Source organism: Micrasema longulum, unplaced genomic scaffold (genome assembly GCF_059751315.1).
Source record: "Micrasema longulum isolate JH-2025_06_02 unplaced genomic scaffold, ASM5975131v1 h1tg000904l, whole genome shotgun sequence".
Taxonomy (NCBI): Eukaryota; Metazoa; Arthropoda; class Insecta; order Trichoptera; family Brachycentridae; genus Micrasema; species Micrasema longulum.
In genome coordinates, this window is record NW_028278095.1 from 25,062 (window position 1) to 48,937 (window position 23,876).

The window sequence follows — 23,876 nt, forward strand, 5'->3', positions numbered from 1 at the left end:
GCTAAATCAATATGTTCCAGCCAACCAAAAAACAGACTGATTTAAATTATACAGGGTTTTTTTAATAAACTTTGCAACTGTCAGTTTATTTTACTTATTTTTTTCTTTCTTATAATTTGAACAAATAGTTTTGTTAACATTGTCTGGTTTTTGTTGCTTGCAATTTAATTACTCGTATCAAAAGTTGTAACTCAAGTCAAGTGAAACAGTTACAATGAATTGTATATGAATCACGTTACTTACCAAAGCAACGCTAAAAAACTTAAGGGTGCTTCATAAATCATAATAACACTATCCGCATTGTAAAGAAATAAAGATATTCTTCAAATTCCTTCAAATTGTGTAACGAAATTATAGTAATCTTTACATGATGCTTTTAATTTAGTTTCCAATTTACATATATTATAATATGCTTGTAATACATCTAAGATATAATTTTTTGGAATTCTTAGATCAAAGCTGAGATTGTGTGTTGTTACTATTATATTAATTTCCGTATGGCGCTGATGAAATAGAAAGCGCTTTACTTTTGTATAAACATCTTTAAGCAATTTTAAAAAATGCATAATTCATTTATTCTTTTTTACTCAAGTAACCAAATAAATCTTACCTGTACAACAGTTATGACATAACATATGATTTATATCATATCACGATATGGAATAGTTTGTCTCTGATTTATACGCGTGATCATTGACAGATACAGCGTGAGATAAAAACTAAAACAAGCATAACATTGTCATATTTTCCTGCAATACTTAGGATTACACAATGAAATATTACCATATCGATTTTGACCGTCTAAAAAAGTGTTTAACATTGTTAGGACAAGACTCGATGCGTGTTTTCAATGGTCACAATAAAATATGTGGCAGTTAAAAAGTAATTTAAAATCTCTTTTTAAAATATTATGTCTGTTGTAAAAGCATTAATTCAAAAAATGGCTACGAACGATCGTCTTTCAAAAAGACCAAAAATTGTGTAATTTTTTATATTGAGTTTTTCTACCGACATTTCTTTGTGGAACTGCATTTTTAATTATAATAATAAAAAACGTACATACTTTTATTCCACTTTTATTTTTTTAAATTTATCAGTGACCGGGTTTCGTCGTGACCGACATCGTCTGACGAAACCCGGTCACCGGTAAAAATTTATTAATAAAAGTGGAATAAAACTATATACGTATTTTTATTATTATAATTTTAAAAATTAAGTTTTTGTTAATAGGTCATCTATTACAAAAATTAATGTACATATAATGATTATTAATTTACAAGGCTTAGTTTTGGGTTCTAATAACATATGCTTTCTTCCAAAAATTTCACTGTTATTGTATTAGTTAATTTTTTTTTTTAATAAGTGTTTGACGGATTATCTTTTCTTTGTACCTTAATAAATGTAAATATTCAATTTGTTTTATTTTTATTTTATTTTATTTTATTAGGTAATACATACTAGAAACATACAATTTGAAAGCATTCGTCAATACAATTTTGCATGCATATATATCTTCAATTATAGAATTACACAAAATCGATTTATATATTAAGTTATAATACATATTTTTTTATACAGGATACAATGCAATAAAAAAAAATTGTACGTGTGTACTTATTGAATAAGATTTATTCCTAAGAGATTATTCGCAAAAGCTGAGAGAGTATCATGAAAAATGTCAATTTTATTGTTTCGGCAGTATATATTATATTCCATTCCAGTCATATTGCTACGGAAAATATTTAACGAGACATTTTCACTGCGTGTGTGAAACGTGTCATTATTTTAAATGAAATAAAACTCTTTTTGGTCTAACAATTGTTTAAGAAAGAATGTATATTTTTCAAAACTTGTGTGTTGTTATCATAATCCTTAAATTAAAGTAATTTATTCATTATTTCACAGAAGTCCTTCCTACTGATCAATCAACGTCCGCATCATGGTGGAACGGGGCCACTTCTCCTTCTGACCCGGACTTCTTCTCCGCCACCCACGGCCTGGTGCAGACCCACCCTGGGAAGGCTCCGCTGTCCACCGCTCCTTCGGGATCCTTCAGCTTCGGGGGTGGTGGATCTGGCAAACTGAGCGCTGGGGTCCGAGACAACCCCCTGCCTCCTCTTCCAGCCACTCCGGACTCCAAGTCTCCCTTCAGGCACTTGGACTACACAAGCAGCGCTACTGCTGAACTGAGAAGAAACCCACTGCTGTCAGCTCCTGACGAGTGCGCCAGAGCGTGTAGAGAAAACGAACCCCCAAGAGTTTGCTACTATCACTTTACGCTGGAATACTACACAGTTTTGGGAGCGTAAGTATCTAACTTCCTTTTCTACAAACGGTGCAAACACCTCATCAAATATTTGCCACGAGATCTTGTAAAACAACACATTAAGACCAAACATCTGAATAGTTAAAACGAGAAATATAATTTATGGTACTAATGTCACTTGCTTCTTTTTGAGTGATTTTTCACACGAGTGTTTTCATTGTGTGTATTTTGACTAATATACTTTCTCCGGTCATCCGACATACGAGTACCACCCGTCAGAATATCTTTGTAATGCCTTCGGACATATTATTTCCCGTTTCACACGTTCAAGTTTCACGTAAATTAATTTGAATTTGATCCATTTTACAACCATCATTATCCGGTGTTTATCCGGTGTAGGAGAAAACTATAAATTCTAATAGATCTCTCATTCGGCTCTTTAAACACGTTTTATCGCCGTTTGGTTAAAACAATCAATGAGAAGGTAATGTTTTTGTTTTAGGGCCTGTCAAGTTTGCACTCCTAATGCCACCAACGTGGTGTGGAGTCACTGTCAGTGTGTGCTGGCCGACGGTGTGGAGAGGGGAATCCTGACAGCCAACAGAATGCTACCAGGACCTAGTATCCAGGTTTGCGAGAACGACAAGGTCGTAGTAGACGTGGAGAACCACATGGAAGGAATGGAAGTCACCATTCATTGGCACGGAATCTGGCAGAGAGGATCGCAGTTCTATGATGGAGTACCCTACGTCACCCAGTGCCCCATTCAGCAAGGCAATACTTTCAGGTAAAAATCTTTATTTTAAAAATATAAATAATTAACTCATTGAATTTGTGCAGGAGTACAAGTATTTGGGTATTTTTATAGATCATAATTTTAAATGGGATCGTCATATATTTAAACTTTGTGATCGATTGCGGACTCTTGTGAGTACTTTTTATAAGTAATATTTTATTTTGCCTAAAATCACTCTAAAAATTATTTATTTTTCTTTAGTAGAATCAATAATAAGATATGGCATAAAGTCGTGGGGACATTCGACCAAAACTAATATTAAAATGATCCAGGGTCGTCAGTACTCTATAGTTAAGTGAATTGTACCAACAGAGATTTATGAACAAAGAAGTAATAATGATCTCCTATACAAAACAATAAAAAATCTGCCTGTTCGAGGATTACTGTGGCTTTGCATCATTTTAGAACAATTTAATAGTAATACATTCAAGTTTCCTCTCAATCATAACCATAATACACGCTTCACGTCTAATGATGGCTTGGTAGTACCAAAAGTATGTAATAAGTATGGTAATAGAACTCTCAAATATTTAGTACCTAGCATTTTTAATTTATTGCCGAAAGAACTTAAATTTAACTCACATTGTAACAAGAGCAAAATAAGAGAATGGCTACTCGATCAAAAGTTTATATGTGAATAGTAGCTTATGTGTAAATATTTTAATTTTTCATACATTTTCTTGTATTTCAAAAATAAATTTATAAATTATTACTTGTATATACATGTTTATTCTGATCTTTCCGGCTGTTAATTTACACCTGTTGTTCATTGTTTTTATAAATGTAAATAATATTATATAAGACAATATAAATATAATCTCCACCAACAAGCTACAGAAAGTGGCTTGGTGGGATTTTAGTTTTAGTAAAAAATATAACATTTGATTTTTTTTTTTTAAATTGTAAAAATGTATAATTATATTATTTAAATATAAAAAAAAAATAATAAATGGATCAATACTAATTGTTTGCGCGGTGTTGGTACTTTACCTGCAGCATATATTTTATTTTTATTCAACCGGTTTCTTTTATATGCAGCACGCCAAATCCATTAACACGATTAAATCATTCTAGATATCAATGGACTGGAAACGCCGGTACCCACTTCTGGCACGCGCATACTGGATTACAGAAACTGGACGGTCTCTTCGGAAGCATCGTGGTTCGTCAACCTCCATCTAAGGACCCCAACAGCCATCTCTACGACTTCGACTTGACCACTCACGTGATGTTGCTTAGCGATTGGATGCACGAAGATGCCGCCGAAAGGTACCCCGGAAGGCTCGCCGTCAACACCGGCCAAGATCCCGAGAATGTGCTCTTCAACGGAAAAGGACAGTTCAGGGATCCCAACACCGGCTTCATGACCAATACTCCCTTGGAAATATTCACCATTACTCCTGGAAGGAGGTACAGGTTCAGAATGATAAACTCCTTCTGCACCGTATGCCCGGCTCAGATCACCTTCGAAGGACATTCGGTGACCGTGATCGCCACCGACGGAGAACCTGTCAGACCTGTTCAAGTCAACACCATCATCTCTTTCTCAGGTGAGACTTCGTTTATATAATATAACTTTATATTCCACTGCGTTGCGGAATTTCCAAAATCTTTTGTTTGGGTTAGCGATACAGTTATTCATTTCCGATTAGCAAACGTCGTTCACGGATGAAGAGTTCCCAATTATATTTAAGGCTACCGGCGGAAAAAATTCCGCACTGTGCACAAGTAGATTTATTGGGATGTTGTTACAATTATTTCATTATTTTAGCAAAAAAGTCGTTACTTCATTTATAAGTACGTACTCGTAATAATCGTAACTTAATTTGGTAATTGTAAGTAGATAATAATGGGGCTTAAGTTAGTACACGTCATAAAACTAGGTTTGAAATTTTCATTCCAAAATAGGTATTAATAAAATTTGCTTTACTTTATTTTTATTGTATTCCTATGAGATCATGATAGAGAAAATTGGTTAATCCTGCTTTCTAAACCATACATTCTTAGCGCACAGTTCACAAAAGGTATTGCGTCATTCGAAGAATGACTATCTATTTTTTAAGCTGCCTGTTTTGATAATACACACAATTTTGAAACCCAATGTTTTTATTCCAATCCAGTGAAGTATGACCGACAACCACTAATTGTTGTAAGCTTTTAACTTTCACGGCCATTACGGCTACCGAGAACGAGTCTAGTGATTCGGAATGGCGAAATTCACTCCGGGAACACGAATAAAGCAACGAACACTTAGTTATTCATAACGTACCATTAAAATGATTTATTGCCTGAATTCTGATACATTCGCAAGATTGATGCTGCATGCTTCCGTTCACAGCTGTATATCATATTATTTGTTTAATCTATTTTCACTTTTATTACTATAAGTGTCAGTTTATATTAGTATCCTCATTTAATAATGTAATCAAAGGCATTCTTATTTTCAAATACCCGACTAGTGTAACTTTCCATTCAAGACATAATCATGTTTGCCATCCATAATAAATAATTACTATCTTATTTTCGTCGCTACCGACTGCGCTTTTTTATCCTTCACTTACTCGTGACAAACTCACGCGGAGCTTTCGAACGAGATTTTTTCATTAATTCAAATGTCGGGAAATTCAGCGTTTTACTTCTGAACCACAATGATTTATATTTCACGATCGGTTACTTGGGCATTCCGGGTGTGGCTTTAATAATCGCGGCAATCCTTTATCATACTTATCCGTTCAATAAAATGTGACTTTGATTTTTCTTTTATGTAAATATTAAATCGGTCGCATTGCCATCTACAAGAACAGTTAATAATCCCTCGTGGTGAAGTCGTGAGAGCGCACCTCGCACTCTGCAGGCGCAACATTCACTAGTAATACTTGTACCGGCCATTGTCGTTCCCTTATGTCACTCGTAATTATTAGCAATTCAAAATAAACGCATTGCCAATGCACTCCCGCTATCCAAAACATTGAGTGCACCATTCGTATGCAACAGCTGCCGTGAAACGCAAACCGTTTTGCGATTTTATATATTTTTCAGACACGAGCGTTAATTCCGTGAAAGCCGCGCGGTGTTATGAAAACAAAAAGATTTAAAACAATAACTGTATTTTACAAGCCTACATATTGAAATATCATTTACGATTTTAACTCAATGCGAGGCTTGTCTTTTAACTTTATGATCTCAAATGGAATTGACATTATTACGCCAGATTCCCTTTCCTGTGTGTCTATGGATATTTAAGCATGAACGTACACTAGAATGTGCTAATAATGTATTCCTTTCCCAATAAGACGTAGGCAAGTATTTGTAGAAAGTTCGTGTAATATTTTTTATATTATTTATTGTTCGGTCAGTATATTCTGGAAGCGTGGGTGAGCAGCGGTAAAACTCTTCCAATATCGTGACAGCCGATAAACTCGGTGCCTTTAACCGCCCGCGCCCTTCGTACTTTCGTAGTCCAGGCGAGTCGTGACATTTTAATACAATTGGATAGATAGTATTAAACCTTCACTTTTCCTGCGATCACTCTACAACCCACTCGAACGAACTCCGCAGGATAATGGCCGATATCAAATTATGTGCATTAAATTATAATATCAATTTAGGTAATAATTGAAATGTTAACTCGCCTCCATAAATCGTGAAAAAGCACGCTTGCAAAACAATGAGAAAAATAGTTCTTTGATTGTATCTGTGAAACCGTATTTGCGGATTATTTAAATAAAGTGGTATTAAGCATCAACCGTTTAAAACAATCACAAAAAACTCATTTGTAAGTCCCGACTTAACACCGATAAGCAAGTCGGGACGTGAATATAAAAACAATGAATTGAATATGTATAGGATTCAGTTTCAGTGCTTTTAAGAACGGCATTAATTAATTTAAAAAATACTCGTTAAAAAAATACTCTACAATAAATTACATAGTATACACATACATATAGAAAACAATTGTAATAATATTGTAAAATTCAGTAGGCATAATAATACTTAAAGTATCTAGTACCTATAAGTCAAATATAAAAATGATAATTAAATTTTTATACTGTAATCATTATTTTTCATATTTACATAAACAGTGTGTATTACAGGATTATGGTACAGAGTAAGGAGACAAAAGTACCTAAATATGTTTTGCATCTATTGATATCGTGATTATTATTTTAGGCGAGCGATACGATTACGTCATCGAAGCTAACCAACAACCCGGTGCTTACTGGATCCAACTCAGAGGTTTGGGAGAGTGTGGAATCAAGAGAGTACAACAGTTGGCAATCTTGAGGTACGCCAGAGGACCTTACCAACCATCTACACCAGCTCCCACGTACGACAACGGTCTTCCCCAGGGAGTGGTAAGTCCCAGCACGATATCTCTCGCACCGGTTCAGATATGGGCTTCACACTTTACAATGCCAAGCGTTTTTTCTTCCGCAGATTTGCTTTCGTTATTCAAGTCATGACGTCAAATTTTGCAAGCGTTGTTATGACATGAACTATCATTATATCTTTAGCTTGTTCTTGAAATGAATTCCAACATAAAGGAAGTGCAGCGTCCTTTCATGTCTCGTTGCTGAGAACCCTGATTCTTAGCTCATTGCGCTATACAACCAACACACAATGACTGTCCGCACTGCTTACATTATAAACACATTGTGAAGGTACTATCTCTGAATCATACCGAGATGCATATCTATAAATATTGTCGTGTAGACTCGTTGTTGCATGCTCTTATTATGTTTGTATTTGTCAAATAATTACAAACTGTTTCATACACTACATAGATTAAACCTTTCCGATTAGGATATTGATTTCGCAAGGCTTGTAGAGAAACGTTCATTATCCAACTGTTGTATCGTTTATTACTACTTACTTACGTTTTTCCTCGACAATGCCGTATATTGTTTTTAAAGATACCGACTTTGGAAGGTGCTAAATATTTTATTATAATAAGTCAATGCGCTTTGTGTCATTTATTTCGATTTAATTAAGTATTACGAAATAATTAATTGATGAAACGGCTTTTCGATAAAACTGTAGTAACTTTTTATCCATTTTCAGTGTCTGCATGAACATTAGTATTGCAACATTTTCATCGACTCGCGCTCGCTACAATAAAAGATGTGTAACGTTCTATAGATACAAAACTGTCGAAATCTAATTTCATTAATGTTTCAGTTTAGTGAGTCCTTCAATTAGTCATAGTTTAGGAAACATATTGCCTCCAATTACATTGATACGTCATACTTCTTGCGCAATAGCAACTAGATTACTAGCATTAAGTTCCTATTTCGAACCTAATCCTAAGAGACGTGTACCGGACTCGAATAAAATATTGTATTGAGCAGTGGCGTCTTTGATACCAAATTTCTAGTCAAGCTCAGATTTTAAGGATAAGTATAATATGCGTAAAAGTTAAGTAGGTACCTATAGTAAATAACACAGTACGGACCATGTTTGTAGGCATCTTTGAGCATTTTTATATTGGTTGCTAGTTTTTTATCTTCACAAAGTTTTGATAGAATGCGAATTAAAATACATATTAGGTACTGGTGAATAGCAATGATTTCTTAGTGAGGCTCAGCCTTACTTGCTTCATATGCTCCTTCGTCCCTGGTATTGAGCAGTCTTTTTTATGGTTTATGTTTGAATCGCTGACTTTATCAAGAGTAAAATTAAATCAATTTTCTATTTTTTTTAAACTCTAATTTTGTTTTTTTTTTTAATTGTATCATACAATCACATTTTTGTAGTTAACAAGAAGTTCAATTGTACGGGTTTACATCGACACTTATTTGACTTTGTAGGTTTTAGTGTATAAATATATATAAAAATGTACATTATTTATCATTTGAATATATCATAAGTCACCATGTAGCTGTACATTCATATTATATGTATATAATACCCATTTATATCTTGCTATTTTTATAATACGTATATAGAAAATGTGTGTAAATGAGAATATACCTATAAACTTGTACAAAAAACACGTAACTTAAAATTGGTAGTTAGAAAATTTTAGCATGTAAATACCTACCATCAGATGTGAGGTCTAAGATTGGACATCCGCTGGTTCTGTTATCGGCAGGGTGTGATTATAGGGTGTGACAGACATGGCCGACACCGACGCGACGCTACAGCACGCGACGCGACGGATTTGTCACTTGGACACTCAAGTAAGACCTGTAGAGGGTGTATTTCAGTAGAATGTTGTGTGATGACTAGGTGATGAACCCGCTGGACGCCAGGTGTAACGTTGACAGGGATGACGCCATTTGCGTCAGTCAGCTGAAGAACGCCAGATCCATCGACCCGGCTGTACTTCAGGAAAGACCAGACGTGAAGATCTTCCTCCCCTTCAGGTTCTTCGTGTACAGACCTGAGATGCTTTTCCAGCCAAACACTTACAACAGATTCTTAGGTGAGTTTTACACAATACAAATAATAGTTCAAATCAATGCGTGGGCGGTATTTCCGGGTTCCTACGACTTGCGTGATTATATAGTGTTAGACAAAACTTCCTGATTCTCCGATGTTTTTAGTTTTATTTTACTGTTTGGCCTAACATGGCATAACATGACTTGACATATTTTTTATAGTATGTTTAATGTAACCCTATCGGGTTTTTTTATGATAATAAATCAATTATGAAATTTAAAAAACATGTATGCGATATTTAATTTAATTTAATAATAATAATAATAATCTTTATTTGGCATTTAATAAAATCACATTTACGTAGCACAGAATACTATTATAATATACAATGCATTCATTAAAAAAAATGTTTAACCATTGTTCTTAATGGTACAGTACAATGTACCATGTATACTTTTGAATGTTTGTTTTTGTTGCATCTATCTATGTAGGTAAACCCGTACCAAGATAAATGCATGATGTATGTTGTATGTGTATGGTGTGGTATCAGTAGTGATCACACCAGTAGGCAACACAGCAAAAAGCGATCCACAATCACTCTCTCAAATATTTTTATATTCGCTCGAATGACAGTGGACCTCTCCGCTATCACCACTCACCAAATCTCCCACAATTTCGGTACATGTATCTTCAGATGGGAGTGGATCTCAAAGAAAATTAAGGAAAGCTTTATGTTTCAAACGAATTTATAGTTATAACATATAATAATTATTTACGCGTTTTATTTGCATTTATTTTTTTATTCTTTTATGGGTAAATCAAAATAACCTAAACTTATTGTATCTCAACTGAAAACAGTTTAGGCCTTACAAGAACTGATTTGGCGTTTTTCTATTTTACCGAAAGAGGAATGCCTTAGAATTCCTGCCGAATAATGATTAAGGATAATGATTTACACTTAAACGTTCTTGTCAAGTATAACATTCATTGTAATACACAGGTAGCATCATCATGTCTTGTAATTTATATTATAGGGGTTAGATTGTAGATCTATCTGCTTATCGGTTCGAAGTTTTCGCGTCTTACTCTCAATGCATATATCGATTTTCAGATGTTTATATCACTCATAGAAAATAAATAAATATAATTAACTAATATTACAAACCCACGCCAAGTGTTATATTCACAGATAATATAAAATTATCTATTCAGCGGTTATAACTATAAAAAAGTAATAAAACTTAAAAGCTTTTTTATTAAAATCTTTCATAACTTAAAAGCGCGGCAATAAAAAAATCGTAAGTTTAACAATATGCTCTATTATTGCGTAAGTAGATGGATAAAGAACTCGACGTGACAGTTTTATTGCGATTACGTTGTTAAGGAAAATAATACAGTTTTACATTTGCTTTGATGCGTGTAAAAGAAATAGTTGCGCTTTAACAACATTTCCCACGATTTTATTTTTATTTCACATCCAATGGCAACAACACACTGTGTCACATAGAATACATTAAGCACATTAAGAACATTATTTATTACGTCTGAAAATTATAAATTTATTGTTGAGCGAAATATTTTACACATTATGCTAAAAATACAAATTAAATCGTGAAATAATGGGGTTTACGTGGGTCACGATATTTTGCATTACAAATTATAAAACGTACGAGTCGTTTTTAAGTTATCAATTCTATGATTAATTTTCTTCTTCGATAAAAGTTAACGTCTCTTTTAATTGTAGTGGCACCCCAAGGAGACCACGTGATCAGTTTGGTGGACGAGATCTCTTACCTTTCGGCTCCTGCTCCTCTCCTCACGCAGTATGACGATATCAATCCCGAACAGTTCTGTAATGGAGACAACAGACCAGCCGACTGCGGACCTAACTGTATGTGCACACATAAAGTGGACATCCCCCTCAACGCCATTGTGGAAATTGTACTCGTAGACGAAGGTGGGTTTAAGTTCAGAAAACTTTTACATTTATTGTTTAACTTTTTCTTTTTTATTCGATTCTTCCTATTTATTTACTTTAATATAAAACGTCCGATCTATTTCCGAGGTTTTCATAAATAAAACAATCCAAACTCATGCCTCTCTTTTTTTTTGCACTTGAGCGTACATGTCTGGAAATGTTAAGGTATTACTATATGCAGCATTCATGGGCAGATTTGTTTTGAAATTTCTGTTTGGAGATTTTAAAATTAAACATGAAGATTTGCCTGGTTTCTAGGTAAACAATAGAGGCGAGAAAATGGTTAAATGTTTTTTTATTTGTTGCAGTTCAAATTGCCAATCTGTCCCATCCCTTCCATCTCCACGGATATGCTTTCAACGTGATCGGTATCGGTCGCTCTCCTGATAAGAATGTGAAGAAAATCAACTTGAAACATGCCCTGGACCTCGACAGACGCGGTCTGCTGCACCGCCACCTCAAGCAAGGAGACCACCCTCCCGCGAAGGACACCATCGCCGTCCCCAACAACGGATACGTCATCCTTCGTTTCCGCGCTGACAACCCCGGGTTCTGGCTCTTCCACTGCCACTTCTTGTTCCACATCGTCATCGGAATGAACCTCATCCTGCAAGTCGGGACCCACGCCGATCTGCCGCCCATTCCCCCGGGCTTCCCGACCTGCGGAGATCACCTGCCGCCAATCCCCATCAACTAAGCGCGCCGCGCCATGTATAGAAAAAGACTTATGTGTTCCGAGAGTTTGTGAGTCGGTTTGTTTTTAGGTAATTTTCAAATATACTTCAGATAAGTAAGGGAGATTTTCCGACCACGTCATAGACCGGTTGTTGCCAATTATCTGTTCCAAAGATTCGTCATTCATCCCGGTGCCACTTACAACACATAATGTGCACTTGATATTATTATCCTCTCATTACCCCAACTCTAAACCAAGTATTCTTCATTTCTGATCTTTTAGGGAAAGTTTTGTAAATGATTCACCAACTTAGGAAAGTTTTACAACAGTTTTTTCTTCATATAACACCATCGATCGAATCCTTATTAACAAAATTACGTAAAAATAAATCACACCTAATTAGTGTAATTAGATAATAAAACCTTACTCTACTATTTCTATATTTTCCGTCTTTGACTTTCGTATCGACAGCTTTATTTCTTTTTAAAGTTTTCTTTCTAGTGTTCTTTATTTTTATTTCTTCACTACTAGTTATGTTCCTTTTACTTTTTCTTCTAAATTATGAAATAATATTTCGATGTATTTACTTAATCATGTGCTTTCTTTTTTCAAGTTCTCTACATCTCTACTATACCTTTCTCTTCTTCAACAATTAACACTATTTATATACGTATTCCTATTTCTAGGTGTGTAAAATACTCCATAATTTAAGTGTCTTGTCCGTATTTATTTGGAGGCCCTTATTTATTTTGTTGCTGGGGAAGATCCACTGACCGGCGCCTTACTGCCATTTTGCTATTAATTTTATTTTCATGTTCATCGCAGGTATATTTACGTAGGAGTTTTTTGTGAACTATGTAAATTACGTAATATATCGTGGTGACAAGATAAATTATACGTTTTTGGTGCTTTCTACCTTTAACATAGTAATCTTCTTCCTATTTATAATGAACACCATTGATGTATTTTGTATACATAAGTCGGTTGTAAATATTACGCGTTGCGGGTGCATATAATGCGCTCGGCTGGACCCCTCGGTGGGTGAGTAGTTATGTAAATAATTAATTAGATTTCACTTGGATTAACTTTCATTCTTTATTTCAGTAATTAAAACAATACGAGATTTTAACTTTATATACATTTTTTCCAGGAAACTTGTTATATACTTACAATCTTTCGCCGTAATGTTTGTAAATCTATTTTTACGTTTTCATACTTGTACATAATATTATATTGTTTTACGTGTTTATATTAGGCATCTAACTCATCCATATTTTAGTGCATTTCGTTCGCCATATTTAAAGATGTCTATGTGAATACGATGATTCACCATATTACTATTTAAACTGTTATATTAGTATTTTTCAGATATTTATTAAAATTACAAATATCTGCCGGCTACTAATATATAACAAGGCATTCATGTTGTCTGAGGATTGAGCCTAGTCATCCGACACATCGAAATTTTTTCATGAATTTATAATATAATATTGTTTTTGATAACAATAAAATTATAAAAAAGTTTTTATAAATAAATAATCAAATGATAGTGTTTATTATTTTTATCACCATTTTTATGACCTGAAAATTTGACCTGTCTTACGCAAACTATGTATGTACTGTGTTTTGAAAAACCGTTTTTTCATGGTTTCATTATCCTTATCCTTAAACTCAATAGTTAGAATATCTTATACATTTTTTCAAATGAATTAAAATGAAATTTTTGATACATACCTATAAAGTTTACGTAGAAAGAGTTGAAATATTTACCTGTATTGTAAAGTGCAAAATAAAAATATATATATATAAATATATTAATGCATGATTATTTATCTACACATTGATGACAATATTATTTTTGCTAAATCTTAAACCTTTCTGTAGATATTCTAACTACAGCACACATATTTCCAATGCACTGTGTATATTTCCTAAACCTTTGTATACAGAACAAAATCGTAGGCATGACAGTTCATGTGGTAAAACATGGCCATCAAAAACTTGTAAGTATATCATTTCTGTAAAAAAATGTATAAAACTCAAATATAAATATCACTTTTATAAATACCACGTAGTAAAAAATTAGTTCTGATAAAATAGATTTTGCACTTAATAAAAATGGTGGCAATTAAAAATAGCAATCTGACGTAACGTTTTATTTCTGTAGGTGCTCAATCCTTTGGACGCCATTTGCAATACAAAACGCAAGGATGCTGTTTGCGTGAGCAACTTGAAGAACGCCAAACATATTGACAAGGGTATCCTGCAAGAACGACCGGATGTGAAAATCTTCTTGCCTTTCCGGTTTCTGTTTTACAAACCCGCTGAACTGTTCGAAGCAAACAAATACAACAAATTTTTAGGTACATTTTAATAACATTTTTTTTTGTTTTTAAGATTCAACAAATTCAGCAAATTCATCAAATTTAACATTCAGGTTATGTAATAACCATATAACATTTTCTTAAATATTTATTTATTTAGCTCTATGATAATAAAAATTGTCTAATATTTTATTTTTGAAGAAATATTTGCGTTCATAAGAATTTCATAATCATAAGATTTACCCAAATTTTGGAGGCCATTTTCAACGAATTGTAAATAACTAACTATTAGAACATGGGAATCAAGATGTTCACTTTTGATATCGTGAATTAGATTAATATCTCACCCTCATCAATAAAGGTTTTGGTTCTGTTCTGGTTAAGTCCACAAAAACCACAACCACAACATATAAACAATGAAACCATATGAAAAACCATAATTAAAAGAATGTCAAGAAATTTGTCGACCCTCTCTATGTCGTAATTGAATTGTTGGGTCTATATAATCTGCTTATAATATATTAAATGTCTTCCATAGTTGCTCCCGGAGGGGACCACGTGATCAGCTTGATAGACGAAATATCGTACGTGGCTCCACCTGCCCCTCCCCTCACCCAACTTGACGAGATAGACCCTCAACAGTTCTGTAACGGAGACAATAGGCCAGCGGATTGCGGCGCCAACTGCATGTGCACACACTCCATTGACATTCCTCTCAATGCCATTGTGGAGGTCGTTCTTGTCGATGAAGGTAGGTCCAACTCTGCCAATCATGTCGTAGTATTTATTAAACACTTTATATACATATAAGGGCGGACATATTGCCTTAAGGCAACTTCCTCCTACCTACCTAAACCGTTTAGTTTGAGAAAATAAGAAGTATACAGACATATTCTAGGTATTGATACAGCAGAATCTTTTATACAAAAATCTAAACAAAAATCAACTTAAAATCACTACACTATGAAGAGAGGGGATGGGAAGGAATGAAAGAAAGAGAAAAGAAAAACTCTTTTTTTTTATTAAGGAAAAACAACAGTTGTTATATAAGAATACAAAATATAAAAAATAGTACAAACATCCAGTTAAAGTTTTTCACAAATATAATGAGAGAACATGTTACACAGTAAAGAGAAAACTAATATATTATATGAAACATGAGAAAAAAAAAGAGCTCGTAAGAAGGCGAAGGGATGAGGAAATAGACTGGAGGAGAGGGATTTTCATAATATAGTTGACCAATGTAATATTTTGATATCATAATAAAATAAAAATATTTAGACATTTAAATTTTAGCACATATTCCCGTACCTATAACTTGTAGTGGTGGACGTACGGCAATCTATGGCACTCCCTCCACATACTTGAAAACCATTTTAAAGACCGCGTATCTTCCTATTGGTTTCCATCGTAAAAAAAATGACAGTAAACGAGTTACTCTAAAAAAAAAAAACTTTATAAACCGCGATTTAAATTGAATTTAACTCTACCGCTTTCATTGCCCCTTTCACTGTGAGTCTAGAGGGCTCACGTCGGTTATTGTCATTCTTCGTCACGAGCATATTGCGAACACGAATGTTAGCCAAAACTGTGTTTGCTTGTATTAAATTTAATTACAAAAATCTGTTCACACTTTTATCTTTTTAATAAAGTTAATAACATCAATTAAGATCTGTTATGGCGATATATATGACAATATGTTCAAATTGGCCGTACTAAGTAAGGCTAAGGTCGTAGTAGGGACTACGGGTAGGTGCCCGCTAATAAATTTGTTTTTTTCATTTTTTTTTTGCACCACAACAGGCCAGGAGGCCCAATTACAGTGGTGTAAATACACCAATTAAATAATTACAGAACAACCAGGCTTGAGAAAAATCACATTTTAATTTTTGTTCAAACTCGCCGCATACACCAGCCGTCAACTAGTTAGATAGCGAATTCAATTTCAGTTTCATCACCCCGAGTTCATTTTCCACGTGAATTTAGCAAAAAATTTAGTCAGATTACACTATCCATGTGGTTTTCAGTGGACTGATTTTTTTCAAAAGACACACATGCAATTTCATAATGCTGTATGGATTTTATAATTTACTTGACTTTTAATGGTGTCATAATATATTATATCTCCTCATACCAGCACTTTTTCTGATTGGGAATATTTTGTACAAATAAAATATGTAATTTACTTTAATAAACCACCCTTGAACCGGTAACAATTGCACAGAAATCTTTAATCCGAGTAATTTAAAAAAAACATTTCGTTCTCCGAGTGACTTACTCTTCAAAGAATTTAGAGGGTTTCATATTATTCAACAGTATTTATTTATTACACTTTATATACATATACAATATATATACATATAAGGGCGGGCATATTGCCTTAAGGCAATTTCTTCCTACCTACCCGAACCGTTCAGTTTGAGAAAATTATAAATACATGGACATATTGAATCTTACAATTTTAGACAAAATTAAAAGCGAAGATTAACAAAAATAAATATATAAATATACATATATATATGCTCGTATTGAGAACAGTAGTGGTTACACACATAAATAGTGACAAATACCCAACCTTCAACCAAAAACGTTTTACAAAATACTCCAATAGGGATCTGATACTAAGAGAAGGGGTCAACACTGTTCTGGCATCGAGGCAATACTTTCAATAAATTACGTTGGCCAGAAGGTGTATATTTTTTTGCCATAATTTTGGAAAAGCGGCAGTGTTGTCAATTTAAAGAAAGTGTTGATCTCGCTCTTTCACGACATTGGTCGTAGGGAGCCAGAGATTGATGCATGCCGTGGATTGGTGACTGGATGGTGAAAATAAAACATAATTTAAAAAAAAAAACAATTAGCAACCATGAAGTCTAGCATTTATTAATTAAATTGTGTATCTTTTATCTATTGTTGTGTATGTGCAAAGGTATATTCATATGTGTGTATATATGTAGAAAGTTTATAATTATATTTGTCTGTTCTTTCTTTAAAATAAATTAACTAGTAAATTATAATTATGTATTAAAAGGCTTAGCTTGGAACGGGGAACCCTTGTTAGCTTTGCAAAGTTTTTAACAAATGATAAAATGTCTAAATAAATAAAAAATAAAATAAAAATATTTTATGTAAAGTAAAACTATTTATTTTGTCATAAATAAATAAATCTAAATCTAATCCCGTCTCGGCTATGTAGTATGTATATACCTATCTTTATTTACACCTTTGCATCTTTATAAGTCTTCCTGTTCTGGGGTTGATCGGCCTATTTTCTGGACAAGTAATGATTGATCTAACGGACGACTATTCGACACTATAAATAGTACATATTTGTGTAGTATACTGAACTTATAAATGAATACAACGCAGCTTAAACGATTGACGCCTTCTTATTGTAGTATCACACAATACGCGCAACGTGTTCGTATTACGTAATGAACTAACAAGGAGTAAGCTATCTCGCATAAAAACCAAAAGCTCCATATTTATATGTATTTTCTATCAGATTATAACACTAACTTTGTTTTTATTTGAACCATGTTGACATACGTTTTTATTAATTTTTAACTAGGTAGGTATGTGTCAGAAATAAAATACATATTTCTTTTAAAATGTTCCTCAATAAAATACAAGGCTCTTTAGATAACAAGTCAGATTAACCTAGATACGAACTTATATTGAAAAAAAACATATTTGAAAATTCCGTAGAAAAGTAGAGCACCGCCTTTTTAAAGATAATGTAACTTTGTCATCAAAAATTTAAATTGAAAACGTCAGTATATTTATGTCTCTTTTTCAGTTCAACAAGTCAATCTTTCTCACCCCTTCCATCTCCATGGGCAGGTGTTCACGGTAATTGGGATGGGAAGATCTCCAGATAAAAACGTCAAGAAGATTAACTTGAAGCATGCACTTGACCTTGACAGAAGAGGTTTGCTTCACCGACAATTTAACTTCCCGCCTCATAAAGACACTATCGCAGTTCCTAACAATGGATACGTAGTGTTTAGGTTCAGAGCAGATAATCCAGGTACGCATCATTTTCTAAAACATTTTATTTATTACTATTAGTTTCAATGGTTGACACGTTAAAACCATGCTGTGCAATAAATTGATCCCTGTTTTCAAATATGAGACATACTTTTTCTACGATCGCCAGGGCTTCCCTTCTTGACACAAATTTGAGTCTCGAGACAAAGACCAGACTTGGGGACCAAATCTTGAAAAAATTTCGTGACTTCTTAAGACTTCGAGACTATATATAAAAATAGTGCATGTAGTAAATAATTTACATCGAAGCATACTTTTAATTAAAAGTTTTTAATTAAACTTATTATTAAAATAAAAACAAAACATCCCAACCAACTATCCCTATATCACCAGACGACCAGACATAGATCACAATAGCCTAACTTAAATAACATAACAGAAAAATCTCCATAAATTAATGACTAGTTAAGGGTGAAGTCGGCTAGCCACTTGCAGCTTTCATGCTCCAGATAGAGCTAAGGGAAAATATGTTTCCTGCGCTAGCACATAGATTGTAAAATTCTACCTACTCTTGCATTATTATATTATATAATATGATATTGTCATCATTATATTTTTTTATTAGTATATAAATTACGTTATGGCAATGCATTCTCTATCTCCTCGAGAGAGTTTAGAATCGTCCCGCTAGTCTTGAAATTTCGATACTAGCATCTCGGAAGTCCTCGATACTGAAAATGTCTCGAGAGTCTCAAGTCAGGAATGGAAGCCCTGACCATCGTCCCATTTCCCCGTTAATGTAGACAGAGAGAATGAAATGCCAGATGCATCTATTGTGGCACATATTCTTAGGATTTTTCACTTTTATTCGGCGCCCTCCGTGGTGTAGTGGTCAAGACGTTTGACTCAAGCACGGAAGGTTCCGGGTTCGATTCCCGGTGAGAACGCAAAAATCAAAATGTGATTTTTCTCAAGCCTGGGTGTTCTGTGATGTAATTCACCACTGTAATTGGGCTTCCTGACCTGTTGTGGTGCAAAAATAAAATAAAATACCTTCCCTTTGAATATGTCTAGTTTTGACATTACCAGATTTGTTTACTTGATGCTAGATCTTTTATTAACGTCTTTTACCTTCACTATTGCAATATTTATTGGTTTTACCACTCTATGATGATCCATTCGTTCCATTGGTTCGTTGATGGGAAGATTACTATTTTTCGACAACAGTACCTACGATGCATTATTATTATTATTATTATTATTAAGGTTGTAATTACAGTGAGGTTTATTGAAATAAACCTGAAGGTTCTGCTCTGAAGGGCAATGTTTGTGTTTGAGAACATTTCATTTCCTATACAAATTAGATCTTTTAATTTACTATGTTTTTATGCAAAATAATTTACTTAACCACTTAAAATTTTTGGACTAAATCATTTAAGAAAAATTCATTTCTATTTCAGGTTTCTGGTTGTTTCATTGCCATTTCTTGTACCATATAGTAATAGGAATGAATTTAATTCTACACGTGGGAACACAGCACGATCTTCCACCGATACCTCATGACTTCCCCAAGTGTGGACATCATTTACCTCCCATAGAAGCACCATCAATCGAATACCACTGACCAGTCATCGTTTAGGATCACTTAAAATTATTTTTTAAAACACGCAATGCTCACCAATTTGAATATCATAAGTATAAACTATATTCCCTTCCCATTTAAAAACCACCATGTAATTATAGAAGAACCTTTATTTTTATAATGCTGGTTTAGTACCTTTTAGATTTCTACATAAGAGTACACTTTTTCATTAACACAAAAGTGAGACCAAATTTGTATTTAATTTCTTTAACCACGGGAGCCACTGTTCTAATACAAATTAAATATATCATTAAGTTATAATTATTTATTGTCCCTTAAAGCTAAGAACCAATCGATTCTTATATTTTGAAAGCTTCCTTATATTAATTTAGCCAATGATTCTTCTTTGTTACTTATGACATGTTTTGCTTTGCCAATTTAAACAATTCGCAGATGGGTTAGAATATTTTAATATTAAAAATAAGAAAATATGTAAAGAGCTTGTGTTTATACATTAGTAAATTTGAATCGGGTTGTGGACCTGTGCTCAAAGACTCAAAGGTCAGTGTTTCGAATCGCACTCTACTCCAACTTGATTCCCATTTTCTAATAGTAAGTAATTCACAACTCGTTGGAAATGGCCCTCAAAATTAAAAATTAATATTTTTTTTATTAAAATCATAAGAACGCAAATATTATGTAGATTGTTGTTTTTGAACATTACTATAGTATGAATGAATCGATGAATGCGTTTTATATTATATTTGAATGCGCAAAGTTATGTTTGATATTTTTTTCACAATATTTATCTACTTTGTTACCTTTTTTAAACTAAAATTTACTAATAATTGTGAAACTGGATTCAAACTGAAGTTTGGTTGTTTTGTCTTGATGAAGTTGGTGGCATTGAGATGTTTTTGTATAAAATTATTTTGATTAGTTTAATTTGATAAAAATAATTGTGTATGTTTATATTTGAATTGTTTTTAGTTAGACCTTGTTAAATTTGAAATTGCTCAGAAAATAGTATTATTATATGTGTTAGAATATGATTGTAGCTAGTTTACACAATGATAATATAATATTAATATGTATTATCATTACCTTATAAAACATTAATTTATGAACCGAATAAGGAATTCTTTTTAGTTAACCGTGCAGAATATCGATTCTAAACATTATCTACTCTACAAGGGTGTCCCGTGTCCCCTGTAACATATTATTAAAAGCGAAGAAATATTTGTGCTAGAATCCACCTTATGCTCCCTAAGCAATCATATTACATATTTTGATCTCGCTAATTCCGCATACTAAAAACTGTATATTTTTTTAAGATGATTCAATACATGATCCTAGGTGTGATTGGGCCATATGAATAAGTGTGTTTATTGAGAAACTTTTATAAGAAACCAAATTATTACTAGAACATACTTACGTTATATTTTATAGTGTCGTTTTAATTCTTGTTTAAAATATTTTTTGTATCATAAAGTTCTATGATAGATCCATTGTTTTTATTATGTAAGTTGGTTGATAGTCATTAAAAAATAATCCAGGACAACATCAATACATATTTATACTTATCACTGTATAAGTAACTTATCTTCATCTTCAAATAAATTAAACATTTAATGTGTATATTAATAATGTGTTTGCCATTAAGAATAAATATGTTTTTTTAAAGTATTTTCTTGTTTTATTCAAAGACAACATGATGATGCATGCTATGTTATTTTTATAGATATTTTTATCTTTAGTAATAATAATAGGGTCTTTACAAGATTCATTATTATTTTTATTTTTTAATACGCAAAAAACTGCAATGGTAACGGTGTAACTATTATTTTTGTGTGACTCCGGATAACTTTTCTACCAAGGTTTAAAATATGCATTTTTTTATTTACCCGAAAACGAGACATATCACGCCTCGGAGAACAAACGACACGTATGACTTTTTGGTGCCAAACTTGTAGACAATGTTTATAGAAGTGCAGTCGGCAGTCATAACGCGTGATGCCAACTGCGAGCCGTTTTGTATCTGCTTATTTTTAAACCGAAAATTATAAATAAAAACTTGTTTTGAATACATTGATAGTTATCATTAGAATCGGAAAAATCCAGTCTAAATATATATTATATTTTTAATGTTATTCCCGAGTTGTGGAAATACCCTTTTATCTTGATAAAACTATCTTGATAATTCAGCAAATCAGTGCTTTCTTTAATTTATCAACTCTTGAGATATTTTTATACTATCATATTACCACTTAAATATCTTTTTATTTAGTTAACTTTTTGTACATAGTGTTATTTGTACATTGGCGGACTTATTGCCAAATGGCAATTTCTTCCAACCAACTGTGGCAATATCTTTACACTCAATTTAAAATAAACAAGACACTGCTAACAATAAACAACTATTTTGTACGGAAAATATTTCTAACTAGACAAATCTATTTTTCTTGAAAGAATAAAGTGGTTAAATACATATCACTCTAAACAAATGTACACTATTTAGTATCACTCAGTTTTTGTTATTCCTATTGTATACTGCTGATAGTGTAATATCATAATACTTATTAATATTGTGTCCCTGTAGGGCAATAGCTAATGGTAGTTATTGTGTTGTGTTGTTTTTTTCGCTATCTGACGGATATCGCTTCAATGTATGTATTTTGTAAGAACAGAATTACATCGCTTGAGTGTCATGTTACGCCAGCAATAATTATTCAAGTCTGCGCCGGGGGGTTATGGGCACGTCACAACAGACTTCAACAATATGTTTCTCAAAATTTCTGGCCTTAACACTTTGAGTCACATTTCACTACAGAAGCCGTATCAGCTACAGAAGCCTGTGTTTTTAGCAATTACATTTTTTTTTGTTTGTTTTTAATACATAATTAAGGCAGACAAACTGATTGAATAAACTACAACTTATAGGAATGGTTAAATCAAAGCATTTTATTTTATGGTGAAGTTTCTTAAAAATGCATGAAATATTAATAAAAATGGTTTTAGTAAAAATGAACTACTTTGAACAACGTCATAAGTTCTTGTGAATCAACCAATCAAAACTACAGCGTTGACATGTGTTGTGATAGATTTCCAGTTTCCGATAAGCCATTTTTTTCAACGTTTGGTATATTTTGATAGCTACAGGACAAGAACTAGTGTCATAAGATGTTTTTGGTATAGTTTGATAGTCATTACATCATTATTCTCTTTCCGCACCTAATGGTGCATAGGGCATTGGATTAGTACACCAATTGCAGCGCATCTTAAACATTTTCATTACATGAAGGTAAGGTGATCAGTCTTACGCTTAGTCCAGGGACTACGAAATATTCTAGTGTAAAAACACACTTTTACATAAATATTTCATTTATTTCAACCATGCAGGGAATCGAGCCCGAGACCCGTTGCATGGTAGGCAAACGCGCTGACCATTACACCACGAGGCCGAATCCATTACAATATAGACCAATTTTTTTTTAAAACCACTGAAATTCCTATGTATAATAATATATTAAATTTTATACAGCAAATTTGAATTAGCTTCTATAGACAATTGAAGATAACTCTGTTAACTACCCATTCTAATAAAATCCCAGGTTATTATGATTATCAAATAATGGCTGTGAAATCACAATATGTATGTAATTAGAAGTGACATTTCTAGATTTGGATATTCTGGACTATAATATTAAAAAGATATATTTAAAGTAAAACGACAAGAAGAAAAATTAAATAATACATATTTATTCAAATATATGTACCTACAGATTGCCCGTCAGCCACCACATGCCGCACTCCACACCTGAGGATATGTCTACTTGGCAGTACCCACATACATGGAAAAATTTCTCCTTGCACCTACAGATAA

General features: G+C 33.1%; 2 protein-coding genes across 2 annotated transcripts; both read left to right on the forward strand.

The window, feature by feature from the left end:
* The first annotated feature begins 1,909 nt into the window (after positions 1-1,909).
* stw (laccase) lies at positions 1,910-12,471 on the forward strand. The gene is made up of 7 exons (XM_088231700.1): positions 1,910-2,305; positions 2,769-3,053; positions 4,137-4,612; positions 7,233-7,417; positions 9,291-9,486; positions 11,188-11,400; positions 11,730-12,471. Exons 2-7 carry the CDS (start codon positions 2,872-2,874, stop codon positions 12,116-12,118), a joined length of 1,641 nt encoding a protein of 546 aa, XP_088087826.1. The 5' UTR covers positions 1,910-2,305; positions 2,769-2,871; the 3' UTR covers positions 12,119-12,471.
* A 1,590-nt stretch (positions 12,472-14,061) lies between these two features.
* LOC148278239 (multicopper oxidase 3-like) lies at positions 14,062-21,679 on the forward strand. The gene is made up of 5 exons (XM_088231692.1): positions 14,062-14,076; positions 14,265-14,460; positions 14,960-15,172; positions 18,221-18,451; positions 19,872-21,679. Exons 1-5 carry the CDS (start codon positions 14,062-14,064, stop codon positions 20,033-20,035), a joined length of 819 nt encoding a protein of 272 aa, XP_088087818.1. The 3' UTR covers positions 20,036-21,679.
* The last annotated feature ends 2,197 nt before the right edge of the window (positions 21,680-23,876 follow it).

Coding starts and splice junctions, on each gene's coding strand:
- stw (XM_088231700.1), top strand. CDS start 2,872: ATGCTACCAGGACCTAGTATCCAGGTTTGCGAGAACGACAAGGTCGTA. Junction 3,054..4,136: donor CAGCAAGGCAATACTTTCAG/GTAAAAATCTTT, acceptor AAATCATTCTAG/ATATCAATGGACTGGAAACG. Junction 11,401..11,729: donor AATTGTACTCGTAGACGAAG/GTGGGTTTAAGT, acceptor TATTTGTTGCAG/TTCAAATTGCCAATCTGTCC.
- LOC148278239 (XM_088231692.1), top strand. Junction 14,461..14,959: donor CAAATACAACAAATTTTTAG/GTACATTTTAAT, acceptor TGTCTTCCATAG/TTGCTCCCGGAGGGGACCAC. Junction 18,452..19,871: donor GTTCAGAGCAGATAATCCAG/GTACGCATCATT, acceptor TTTCTATTTCAG/GTTTCTGGTTGTTTCATTGC.